Raw genomic sequence first — 13,544 nt, 5'->3', positions numbered from 1 at the left:
AGAAATGGAATGTCACATGTCTCTTCCAAGTTTGTTGAAGATATTTGATTAATTAAATATTTAGGAATATTTAATCTCTCAATTTGTTGCAAATGCCATGTGTCCATTTAGTTTGTTGAATTGGTTGAGGATAATTGATCAATTAAATATTTAAGAATATTTAATTTATGAGACACATGTGCACTTTTAATACATCTCCAGGTTGAAAATGTCTCCAAGCTTCTCCCCTACTAACAAGTGGCATCTTCTACTTGTACAGTAAGTTCATTTGCCTTCCCTTTTATACATTGTATGCTTTAGACACGTGACACGTTGGCAGAGCTTTTTGGAGTCTTCCTTTTTCCCTTCTCTCAAAATTTTGCAATGCCAACACATGGCACTTTCTACTGCAAGTGCTCCCAAAACAAAAATATTTTATCAATGTGAGACCACTAAGTGGTGCCCTTGTTCCTTTTTTTGAAAATGAAGGTTCATGGTCTTTCTGGAAACCACACCATGCTACCACGTAGCTCACTCCATTGCAAGCTTGTTGCTTAAAGAATATGAAGTCCACTAACTATTTAACTGGCTAGAATAAAAGAATAAGCTATAAGGCCCTCTTTAAATTGTGAATCAAATAATAGAGGAATGAAATAAGCTAGGACTTAGGTTGTTGTAGATGAATCTACAACTTTGATGACTCTTAGGGGGTGTCTACTTATGAAGACATGGACACCAAAATCTTTGGTTCTGCATCAAAGAATAATAGGCAAAAATAAAAATCATGCGATATTACGGCTTGGAAAGCACGAATTGCAAAGGAACCCAATTTACCTCAGAGGGTTGCACTTGTGCTTGTAAGTCCCAAAATGCGTAATCCATTTAGATCATCCCCTTCAAAGAGAAAACACTCAAAAATGTTGAAGTAGTTTCCATATGAAACTCCAATCGCGCCAAGAGATGCAAAAATACCTTGATCTCTGTAGAACTTGGGATCAAACTAAGGGATTGAAAATTCTACTGATCTTGTTGAACATTGATCCTCTAACAATTGCTTTATTTGGTTCTCTTCTACAACTATGTCATTTGAAAGGAAAGGAGATGAGAGCCCCAACTGCTCAAAATGTTCTTTCATATGCTTTGCAGTGATCTCCAAAACACAATGACATTTCTTTCCTTTTAAAGATGCTTTATTACAATTAATGAACTCATTAGCATCCTTTGTGATTGCTTACCTATCACCAATCCTCGTAGCTGCTAAAACATCATTAGCTACAATATACAATTTTCTAATCAATAACTCTAATTTTGCCACCTTCAAGGCAATGTCCTATAAAATCTACTCAATTGTTGAACCTATATTTTTGCAAAATTTCTAAGCATCCACAATGAATTGTAGGGTCAGCCTTAATGAGGTATCAATAGATTTGGTCTTGTCCCAATAGGAGATGTATAATTGCTAGAGCATGGGGAAAAAAATTGCTTGTTGAGTGCGAATTGTCATTGTGCTCTGTAGCTATTGAATTTGTAGATCCTTACTTTCATTCTTCTTGTAATTTATTAAATTCAATTAAATAATTAGAATGCTCTTGGCACAATTGGGCCTGCTCTTGATCTCTTGCTTGTGGTGTAGCTTTTGTTGTTTGTTTATCCCTTTTTTGGTATTTGCCAAAACTTGAGTTTTCTTGAGCTCCCTTTGAAATTGATCTTCTTTATATTGCAACTCATATTCTTTCTGGACCTGCATACTCATAGCACTTGAGAGCTCTTGTTGGAGTTTGGTCATCTCTTGTATTTTTCCATCTAATTGGACCTCAATCGAATCTCTTGTTTTCTCAACACTTGCTTGAGCCTATGTTTAAGTTATTTATTTTACCAACCTGCCCTACTTTGTTTGTGCATTCATTTGGAGTTGTTGTTGCATATTGAGAGCATTGGAGAGGGCCTTTTGGGCTTGCGCCAATTTTTGTTCCTTGGCCCGCAACTTCGTGTCTAGATGTTCCTTTTTCTTTCTTCTTAGCATCAACCTTAGTCATGGTGTCATTTAGCTTAGTTTGGAGATTAACTTTCTTTGTTTTACCCCCCTTGAGGGCTAGTAAAATTTTATCCTATTGTTCTTTCCTCATATGGGTGATGTCCACATCTTTCCCCTTTGTTAGAAGTACGGTCGAATGGACCAGAATACTGATAGGGGGCGTGAATTAGTATTCCCACAACAACAAAACTTTTCACTGATTTTAACCTTAGCAATTAATCTCATCAATATGAAACATCAAGTGCAAAACAAATGAAAAACATAATCACAAGATAGACACTAGACTTTTGTACATGGAAAACCCAAATGGGAAAAACCATAGAGAGGGTTAGCTCTCAAGATAATATAACTAGTTATATGGTGTTTACAAAAGGGGTGGATCACTGCTAGATTACAATACGACTCACTACTTGAATACAATAAGGCTCACTATTGGAATGCTCACTGCAATAGAAATAAATGAACTAAAGAGAATTGCATCTCCAAATGCATGAAGTCGGTTCCAAGATAAGCTCAGTTAACAAAACAACTACTTATAGCAGATCTGATGAAGGATCATTGCAACACCTTCTTAACCTATCAACACAATTGCTTGCAGTAGATCTGGTAAGGGATTACTACAATACTGCAACTGCACTCACACTTACACACACCTTTGTTTTTCACTACTGACACTGCACACTGCTCGCATACTCCTTTTTTCTCTCACACACTCATACTCGCTTACTTCATCCATACAACCACACACACACACACACACACACACACATGCACCGGTAAGCACATATACCAAGATAATATGTCAGCCAAGCACAAAAGATTTATACAAATAATGCATTGCTCGAATCAACACGCTACACAAATATGCCTTGACCAAAATGGAATAACCATGTTGGCCTTCATTGATCTTCTACATGATTCCTTCTTAATTACCAAAACACATGCTTTTATTACCAGAACACAACAAGGGTTTGTCGAACATATAGGCATAAATTCCAAGCACAATGATTTCTACCTTCAAGAAATGAATTTCATGGATTCCGGAGCATAGGATTCATAGATCAAGTTGCAATACCAAAGTTTGGATAGCAATTCAACTGACACAACTAATACCAACACTCGATACAAAAGGAAAAGCTCAACCAAGATTAGCAAAACAATAGATTCTGAAGCAAAGGATCTTCGAGAAACTACTCTCTGTGGACTATACATTCCTCCTTGCTCAATATCACATACATACCTATCTTCCACAACTGCTCAACATGCATACCTGACTTTGTCTACTACTCAACATGCTACATCCGGTCTTAACCATATCATAGGGTTTGACATCAATGACAAAATTCACACAAATCTAACACCCTTAGCCTCTGCCCTTAGTCTAATGATTGTTGCCTTGATGTTTTGCAACTCTATCTATTATTTCTCCAATCAGCGGCTTAGCTTTAGGAAGTCGTTGGTTAGTACCTTTTGTGTATCTTCCATAAATTCTACCTTAACTTGAGGGCAGGCTAAGCTCATATCAATCTCGACAACATACACCGTATAATCTTGTGGTTGCATTTGGCCTTTGATATTTACTAACGTTGGGGACCTTTGATGTGATCATTACTATTTGATGAGTTTCATCGAGCACAATCTCCATTCTTGGAACGATAAGCTTAACAATGTACTTTCCCCTCCTCTTTTGTGCTCTATACTCTCAAACTTGTTTGGTTGAATCTGCTTGCCTTTGTAATTCAATTAGAGACTTAATACATTATTTGGTAAAGGGAACGCTAGTAGGAAGGCCAAAAGGAATAGGGATTGTAGAAGCTCCAATTTGTTATCCTGCAAGAACATTTTTTGGGAAACTTAAAGTTGTTGAGGAAAATGGTGGGATACTTTGGAGAGCTTGCACTGTATGTGGAGTCATTGGGGAGACTAATGAGGCAGAGATAGTTGAAGAAATTGTTGGTATTATGAAATGCAAGGGTGGAGAGAACAACATAGATGATGAGGAAGTAATTATAGTAGATGACGATGGAGTTGTTGGGGTCTACATAATTAATGGGGCACCTGATGTAGATAGCATAAACACAAATATGGCCATATAATTAGGAATGAGGACCTTCACAGTAGATGATGCAATGGTAAGAGAAGGTGTAGTTGTAGGTGACAAATTGGAAGGAGGAAGAGGAGGATCCTGTGCAACTAAGGAGGTAATTGTAATCGTAGTTGCAGGGTTGCCTAACAAAGGCTACAACATAGGATTAGAAATGGAAGGGGCCACAGTGGAAACTATTGTAGCAGTCACATAAGAGGGTGTGGAGGGCATTGCTTGTGCAATCACGTCCATGAAAGCTATTGTCAATTGCAAAGGAGATGAAAGCGATGAAATAAAGGGATGCACCAAAGATTAAGAGGAAAGAGGAGAGGAGTGAAACTTATGTGAGGCATAGAGACCTTTGAGGCCTATGTGATAATGGTAACTTCTTCCTCCTCTTGGACATATCCTAATTTTTACATTGTTGTTAGTGAGCATTATTATGAACCATAATTGCAACAAGATGTGAAGAAATTTATACAAAGTTGTAGGGTATGTTAGATGGCAAAAAGAACAAGTCAAAATGCAAGGCTATACCAACCATTACCCATACTAGAGAGGCCTTGAGAGGATATTAGTATGAATTTTGTTCTTGGTTTACCAAGGGCAAAGGATGTGATTCTATTTTTGTAATGTTGACTGATTCTCAAAGATTGCACATTTCATTCCTTGTAAGAAGACTAGTGATGATGTTCATATTGCAAAGTTATTTTTCAAAGAAGTGGTTTGACTACATAGTCTACCTAATAGCATAGTTTCAAATTGAAATACCAAGTTTGTTAGAAGTTTCTAGAGGACATTATGGAAGAAGTTAATAATATGATTAAAATTTAGTTCTAAACACTATCAATAGATTGATGGATAAATAGAAGTGGTGAATAGGAGTTTTGGTTACCTGCTAGGATGCTTAGTAGGAGATAAGTCCAAGAGATGGAATTCACTTACAACAATTTTGTCAATAGGAACACTAGTAAATCATCATTCCAGATTATATATGAGAGTTGTCCTATAAATTCTTCAAAGTTGAGGAAGATTGACAAAAGAGAAAAGAAGAGTGTCGAATTTGAAGATTTTGCGTGCAGTACTTGAAGAATTTATATGAGGCAGTTAGGAAGTGTATTAATAAGATGGATAGTCAGTACAAGACTAAGGCATATCAGAAGAGGAGATACAAGAGATTTCATATTGGAGATGAAGTCATGGTTCACTTGAGAAAAGAGAGATTTCTAGTAGGCACATATAATAAGTTGAAGATGAATACGTTTAAACCACGTAAAATCCAAAAGAAATGTGATTAAGAAAATGTGTATGAGGTAAAGTCACCAAGTGGACTTGACATTTCACCTATGTTTAATATTTTAGATTTGACAAAGTATCATGAAGGAGGCCTTGAAGAAGAATCAATAGAAGCACAGTGGAATATTCCAACATCTACTTCAAAAAAGGAGATAGAAGATATCTTGGATAACAATGTGGGTAGAAGCACAAGAAACAAGCAATACGAAAAGTATCTGGTTAAATGGAGAGGAGGACCTATTGAAGATTCATCATGGTTATATAAGGTCGTGGTTGACCATCTTGGTTTCCCTCTTACTCCTAAGATGTGACAAGATCACTTCTCAAATTACCTTGTGTTTTTTATGTAGGAGCATTTAGGATGTAAGAGCAATCTTGTATCACCCAAGAACATTGTTTCTCTTTTCAATAAAGGTTGAAATCAATAGAATTACTATATTAAGTAAGTTGACATTTGTGCACTTATAAACCCATAATCTTACACATGCCTCTAGAATAGTGAAATGAGGCCAATGGTGAAGAAATCACCTCAATAACATTTGTCGTTTGTGAGATAAATATTTTTATTTTTTCAAAATCTCTTAAAAAATATTCAAAGTCAATTTTGATGCACTCAGAGGCTCCGGATGGAATTGAAAATTAGTCAAAAATCAAAATGTACTCTCTAGTAATTTTGCTAACAAGCATATTGTTTAGAGCTTTCCAATGATATATTATAATTGAAAATCATATAGTCAAATAAAAAAAATATGACCACGAGAAGTTGTACTACCAAAATCCAAATTTCAAAGTATTTTCTTGAGCAATAAAATGGACGGATGGACTTTTGATGCCCAAAATGGAAGTTACACTTTCCAAAATATTCTAGTGCAATAACATTGTCCAGATAAAGAAGGCGAGCAACGTTTACAGAGGACAATTCAACAATGCAAATTGTGACTTCGACTTGTAGATTTTTTAAATCAAAAAGCATGTGTGGTTGTAGTTTGCAATTTTTTTATATTGTAATTTTATTTTATTAAGATAATAAAAAACAAGTGTTTTTTTCTTGCATTTTTAATTTATTTCTCTGTTGTTGTGTTTGGGTTTGTAAGGGTAATACCCTTCATTAATGGGCAACTATTAGTACATATGGAATTTTTTAGCGGACTTTTAATTAACATATATTAAATAGGCAGCAACTAGGTTCTTTCCCTTAATGATAAATATATAAAATTGATTGATGACACCCTCTTGTTACTTAAGACCCTGTTGATGTATGAGACAATCTCAATGACTCGTACCCACCTCCGCTTGCTCTTGCTCTTCCCTTAGCAATTATTTGTAATTGTATAACATATTTCTTTCCAAACTTCATAAAACATGACTTTGACACCCATTTTTCCTTGAATTTTTACAATTATTTTATGAATAATAATATAAAAACTATTAAAAATATAATCATTATTGTTTTTCCACTTGAGTCGACACTCATGAAAACTAGTTTGTTGGTATTAACAAATGTTGGGAAGAGCGAAGAATAAGGTAAGATGTATTAGTAAACTAGAGAAAAATTATGCTACAAAGAAAAATATTATACTTCAAACGTGTTAAACGTCACATCATTGATTACGTATTAACTGTATTATTACAATAATTGTTTGGAAGTTTGATCAAGAAATCCTAATCATTCATAGTAACAAAATGCTTTGGGAGATTCAAAACTGTCGGTTCATATCTGATCCATTCTGCTAAATTCTAGTATACTGTAATGGGTCATGCTTTTGGTGTAACACATTTTATAATTTATAATTAGAATGAGTGAATGAACAATTTTAATGACATCTATACAATTGAATAGTCTAAGGGATCAAAGAATAACAGCTTTTATTTTCATACTTCTTTCAATGTCAGATCTTCTGCGATAGAGCTTGACTAGGAAGCTAGCAGCCTGGTTAATCTTATCTTCATCAAATAAATAGTATATGTTATCAACTTTCAAACTGTTTTTATATGAAGTATGGATATCCTCATAAACTAGACATTCCATGATAAAATACCATAAAATAAAAATCAAATCTATACTTTTACTGGACTGACTTCAACACAATTTATGTAGAATCCCTGCAAACAGGAAAGGAGAATAAATGGTAATATAAAACCTTTTTTTTTTTTAATGTTTTACAATCCCGTTAATATTTGTATACATGTGGCAAGTTGTAGTACAGAATATGGAATTTCTAGTTTAGCCTTCTGAGCTAACACAATTTATGTAGAATCTCTGCAAACAGGAAAGGAGAATAAATGGTAATATAAAACCTTTTTTTTTTTTAATGTTTTACAATCCCGTTAATATTTGTATACATGTGGCAAGTTGTAGTACAGAATATGGAATTTCTAGTTTAGCCTTCTGAGCTAATGTGCATAATGAGACATTATGTAAGTGGAGATATGGGCAATTATGGAATTTCTGGGCTAATGTGCATAATGACATTATGTAAGTGGAGATATGGGCTGCACATTTGAAAGAGAGGTTACAAATAAAACTTTGCTCTGAACATAGTGCTTATTCTACATTGTACCTGGCCTTGAGCAGGCAAATTATATGAGCAAACTATCAGTTATGTCACTGCATTTACATTGAGAAGAAACACTCATGTAAGTAGTTGTCATGGAGAATTTGGGCAAGAGACACTAGAACAAACTTCTCTTCCATAACACCATATGTTGGCTAAACGGGGAGAAATAGGGGAGGCACTGTTTTTCCCTGAAACACTAGCTATTTCCTCTCTGGCATCCTTGTAGTCTGATTCTGAGAAGCAGGACTCCCTGTTAATGAAATTTATGAGGGCCTCGCCTATTTGCGTTGCATCCGCTTGATGATGTTGCCTGGATTGAGGTGTCCTTATGGGACTTGTAGGAGAAGGGCTTTCTGACGGGAAAGGGCAGCGCTCATCTAGGTTCCTTGACTTCGAAGAAATCATGCTTTCATCATCTATGCAACTCAGAGCTGGAGGGCTGCTCTGTGAGGATTTGACCAAATCGTCCTCTCTAATAACATCCCCAATTCTTGAAAGGATATTGAATGCTAAGCTCTCTAATACTCTGGAGTAGCTCTCCAAGATTGAATGTCCAACATCCTATTCCAACACAGATAGACAGAGTAAATGCAATAAGATTACTGATTCATCTGTTAAAAAATAACAAAGCAGTGATATCAGGAAATAATGTTTTAAGCTACTAGACTGCGATCTTGGTGTCAATACCCAACTTCAAACTCACAGTTTGTAAGACTATCAAGAATATCAGTTTCAAACTCACAGTTTGTAAGACTATCAAGAATATCAGTTTCAAACTCACAGTTTGTAGGACTAACAAGAATATCACATTAGGAACGTAGGACTAACAAGAATATCAGATCAGGAATGTATTTCTAAGAGAGACCACTGAAAAGTTAAAAACAAATGCAAAAATAGATGACAAGCACAAGCACATACAATCCGTAATCGGAACACCTATGGAGTAAGGATCTCAAGCAATGAAAGTTGTGCAATGAAACAAAACCATAAAAGACATGGAGACAATTCCAAAGTGCATACATACCCTGTTGTATTGAATTTTGGTTATGTCCAAGAAAGTTTGTGGTATGCTTGGGAATTTGTTCTTTAGGTGGAGTAGAATATTCTCTGCCCTTTCCATGTAAAGTTCCTTCTTCACAAGTTCAGCTTCGGATTCCTTCACCAGTGACCATGGAGATCTAACACCAGTTTTGCCTTCCTCAAATGAAATGCTCTGCCTACCTTGTATCCTCCTTTTCCATGCGTATATGGCTGACTCCAATCTGTTTGCCATTTCTAGAGCATTGTGCTCAGTTGATAAATCCAGCGAAGAGAGCACACTCTCAGTAGATAAGTATTCTGTTGTGATGGTTCTATAGAGAGCATCTCCAAGGCTTGATTTACCAGTCTGCAATGGTTAACATTTACAACAAAAGCTCATTTATGAGGGTTGGAAACAATGCACATCGAAAAAGATATTAAAATGAACATAAGATTACCAACTCCAGCAGAAGAATGATCCATGAAGTCACTAGAATTGGGGATGGTGTTTCACAGTTACATCTGAAACTATTCAATGCGCAGAATATGTACAGGAAACAGCAAGGGGAGAAGCATTTGCTGTTCTGTTTTCCTGTCATATAAATCCCCTTAGATCTACCATGATCTATTAAAGTAAACCTAGTGTCAAAACACCCAAAGACTCTAAATCTAGGCTGCTGTAGGTATAAGATATATGCCATAATAACTTGAGATTATTTCCAAGTAAAGGTTTTCCAAGTTTCCATTCTTGCACAAGGAGGTAAGAATTTACACTCCAAGCCCTGAGTGAGGAAAGATTGAGGGCAGTGTAGCTAAGTGGCAGACATGGCTGTCAGCTAGAGGCCAAAGAATGGAGGTTAGCTAGTCTATCCTTTACAACATGGTATCAGAGCAAGGCCTTGCATTGAAGGCTGGCCTAGGGAAGGTAAAATGGAAAGTGGACAAGGCTGAGTACTGGAGATGACAATTTCTACACTCCAGGAGGAGCCATTGAGGGCTCGTACCCCAAGTAGTATAAGAGCTCATTGTCAGAGAGCTAGGAAAAGGTTGTCATGAGTTTGAATCCTATCAAACCCATGTTTGTGACATATATTCACCTATAAATTAGGGAATTTAAGAAAGGTCCATGGTCATTCATGCTATGACGATGTTAATAACTATCCTTGAGATTCAGAGAAAGAGACTGAGTGGATTATTAGAACTGCAAATTGCAAACGCAATACACCAGTACCTGTCAAGCATAACAAAGTGGTACAAATCATTGAATTCATCCACATCCAAGTGAAATCCAAGCGAATCTTTACCTTGGGAAGTGTATCCCAGAAGACCTCTGGAACCTCCATTTCTGATAAAATCTGCTCATTAATAGATTTTGCAGCTTTGAATATCTGGTTTATACAATCTCTTTGATAAAGCAACTTTTTTCTTGCTTCGTCTGAAAGCCCGTTCAAAGGCACCTTTGGAACTGGTAACCACCACTTCTTCCCATGTGTCATGCTCACACTGTGTAAGTCATTCATTCCTTCATTACCTCCTTCTGCATACCAAAATTCTGTCTGGCCAAGGCTGTCCAAAGATTCCTTCAGACATAATAAAGACAAAGTAAGAATCTGTTGAAAAAAGGAGAGGTCGAAAACTGTCATCTTGATTGTAAGACACATTTTATTGTAAGGAGTGAAATTGTTGGCGCCCTTACAATCAACATGGCATCTAACTTCCTCAGTGCTGGAAGATTGATATGAATGTCAGATCGAGGCCTGGGTGTCATAATCTGGGGAGGAAACCACAATGTAAACGACTGGAAGGCTTATAAACTATCATGAAACAAAAGACTTATTCGGGCACCTTAAATTTCAATGGTTTTCATAATTATCAATGATTTTCGAGGGAAAACTTAATTGACAATCATATTTATTACCTCTATGCTCCTTCCATTTGAATAACTTTGTCTTGCAGGAACAAGCTCCACCATGAAATTAGCAGGAGAAAGAAGCCAATCCATTTCTCTGCACCACTTGGCCTTCCGCTCCTCTGCTAATGGCTCAAGCCTCCATAGTTCCCCAAACACAGAAGCTGTACAAAACAATATAACAAAATTAATTACTGTAAGCCTCATTAACCCAAAAATAACCCTCAAAAAGCTTTTTTTGTGTGACAAACATCTCACAACCTTTCTTGAAAATAAATTGTTAAAGAAACCTGAAAGATTGGTTATGGCATTGGACAATGCCAAGGCTGTGCTAACTCCTTTACTTCCACCAGACATGTCCTCTCCAAGAAGTAGCTTTGCAAACCTTTCCTTCATCATATTTACATCATCCCATTCCATGTGATGCGTAGTCTTTTCATCTAGAACGCATTTATACTCTTCAGGACTAGGGACCTCTAACAATTCTTCATGGCATTGATCTTCTGGCAACCTTCTGACTGACCATCTAGCGGTGGAAAATGAACCAAAACCATCTTTACTAGAAGAACAACTGGAATCATCTTCCTCCAGGGATAAGGAATCTGTACAGAAGCCCCCGCTGTCCATACTCCAGCTCTTAAACACCCCATCTACCATCCCCATGTTCATCATTTTTCCTGAACAGCACCCAGCATTAATTTAGCTCTCGAGTCTACCAAAATACCTAAAGGCCACCAGTACATACTAATCACTTACTACTACCAAATTATCAATACATATTAACCAAATAATTAAAGGAATAGGCTCAAGATGTTTACCTCCATCCTCTTCAAGATCCAAACTGAGTCCCTTGTCTCTTCGACAGCATCCTAACCTATGCATCCTGTTGAAAAAACACCCTTTAAAAGCCCCACCGGGGGCTCTGAATGACCCAGAATATCTTTAGCACCTAGTGATGACAAAATGCTCAGAATTCTACACATTTCCAGTCAAAACAAAGAACAGCAGAAGAAAAACCAACAAAAATACTGCAAATTCATGATTACCCACCCATAACTGCCTGAACTTCTAAGAAAATGAATGATTCATACCTTCGCTCTGATCTGCTGGTGCACCACACTTCAACCTTGAGCCCTTGCAACATGTTTAAACATGCACCGCTATGATTCTATTGCATTCATTGGCAAGTTATTCAAAACCATCATATCTATAAACCTGGCCTATATTTCCGTTGGACTTCCACAACAAAAAGGAAACAATCTTTTGAAAAGCAGCTTTACGTTGAATTTTTTCACTGTTTTGGAACTGACTTGCTAACAAGAAATGAAAAAGGCGGATCACACCATACAAAGCGCCATGATTATTAACTTTCTTTCACAGAATCAAAGCGACAGCTTCGTGAAATCTGTGATGAGACCACCTATAAAAGTTGCCCCCCACAAAATCCCCTCACACCAACACAAATCCAACTCAATCCATAAAGACGTGGTTGAATGCCCAAGGACTCATAATTGGGGGAAAGCAAATAATAATACCGAGTGGAGTCATCTCACTAGTACAGTATACCCAGACCAAATTCTAGACACTAACATTATAAGGTCATGAACAAAAAACCTACTATTTGGGTTTCTATCAGACTTTGCTTGAGGCATATATGTGATTAATCTAGACTAACTACATTGGCGTGTTAACAAGGTCAAGCATTGGAATAGTAAAATGTACTCCAAGATCTTTTGTTTCAATTTGGGGTTTTGTAGTAATAAATCCGTATTTTTGTTGTCAAATTTGGTATGGAGGTCAATTGGGTCTCTTCCAATATCGAACCTTTTCCCCATATTTAATTCACTCGTACCTACACTCAGTACGGCCAATGGTGATGCATTAAATATGTTTTAATGGAGTCCAGGCTCTGCTCTGCTCTGCTTTTTAACTAATTAGAAGAAACTCGATGAAATTCCTGATGGTAGACAGGAGGCCTTACACAGACGGGAATCATGCTGTCAGTGAGTTGATTGCATGATGATAAGTCTAATTGCCTGTTTTCAAATCTTGTGTAAGTAAAAAATTTCAATTCCATTAAAAATTCTTGGAGATTACTTGGACTGTAATAAACTTCTTTGATATGTTTGCGTTAAAAGTGATTTTTGTAAGGGTGAGTTAGGAAGACGGGTAGTTGAAGAGACTCCATAAATAAAGGCGGTGATGGCGAGTCACGAGAGGCTAGCTAGATTTATAAAGTCAAAAGAAAGTTTAAATGTCATTACTCGTTTCCCTGTTCTTGTTCAACAAGCTAGTCGATCCCTGTCATGTTGTTACGATTGCATGCTCCAAACTTTACGACTTCAGAGGACGTGTAAAACAGAAAATATGGTAAAAATTTCTGGTTTTTAATTGTTGAGAATGTCTGTCGTACAGTAGCAAAAGAAACTCTTAAATGGATTTAGTATGCTACAGATAATGGAAATGAAATGGAAATGGGTGAGCTACAATATATATCTAGGACTAGGACTGTCTAATATTTTATGTAAGAGATATCTAATTGTGTTACAAATGAGGTGCACATATCTTATCTTCTTAAAATTTGGACTGCCCTATATATGAGGTACCTAACTGCTACAAATGAGATGTACATATCTTACTCCCTTAAGATTTTAACTGCCC

At 36.5% G+C, this 13,544-nt stretch overlaps 1 protein-coding gene across 3 annotated transcripts; it reads right to left on the bottom strand.

Annotated features, from left to right (window-relative positions):
- Positions 1-7,671: 7,671 nt before the first annotated feature.
- LOC131066769 (rop guanine nucleotide exchange factor 14) lies at positions 7,672-13,188 on the bottom strand. 3 transcript variants are annotated; one of them, XM_058001605.2, is made up of 8 exons: positions 11,975-13,179; positions 11,702-11,766; positions 11,174-11,560; positions 10,893-11,047; positions 10,671-10,745; positions 10,279-10,554; positions 8,979-9,341; positions 7,672-8,515 (listed from the first exon to the last, which is right to left on the bottom strand). In XM_058001605.2, exons 1-8 carry the CDS (start codon positions 12,025-12,027, stop codon positions 8,045-8,047), a joined length of 1,845 nt encoding a protein of 614 aa, XP_057857588.1. In that variant the 5' UTR covers positions 12,028-13,179; the 3' UTR covers positions 7,672-8,044. The 3 variants fall into 3 exon arrangements, with proteins under 3 accessions (XP_057857588.1, XP_057857589.1, XP_057857590.1); XM_058001606.2 differs by having other exon boundaries at positions 11,702-11,832; positions 11,975-13,082; XM_058001607.2 differs by lacking the exon at positions 10,671-10,745 and having other exon boundaries at positions 11,975-13,188.
- Positions 13,189-13,544: the final 356 nt, after the last annotated feature.

Source organism: Cryptomeria japonica, chromosome 2, assembly GCF_030272615.1.
Source record: "Cryptomeria japonica chromosome 2, Sugi_1.0, whole genome shotgun sequence".
NCBI lineage: Eukaryota > Viridiplantae > Streptophyta > Pinopsida > Cupressales > Cupressaceae > Cryptomeria > Cryptomeria japonica.
The sequence above is the reverse complement of the archived record's forward strand: the minus strand, read 5'-3'. Positions and strand labels throughout refer to the sequence as shown.

What these genes read in the sequence shown, in the direction of transcription:
- LOC131066769 (XM_058001605.2), bottom strand. Translation starts at nt 12,027, where the DNA reads ATGTTGCAAGGGCTCAAGGTTGAAGTGTGGTGCACCAGCAGATCAGAG. An exon ending in GGATCTTGAAGAGGATGGAG is followed by an intron (nt 11,561 to 11,701) that starts GTAAACATCTTG and finishes GGTGCTGTTCAG; the next exon opens with GAAAAATGATGAACATGGGG. An exon ending in TCTGGGATACACTTCCCAAG is followed by an intron (nt 9,342 to 10,278) that starts GTAAAGATTCGC and finishes TAACCATTGCAG; the next exon opens with ACTGGTAAATCAAGCCTTGG.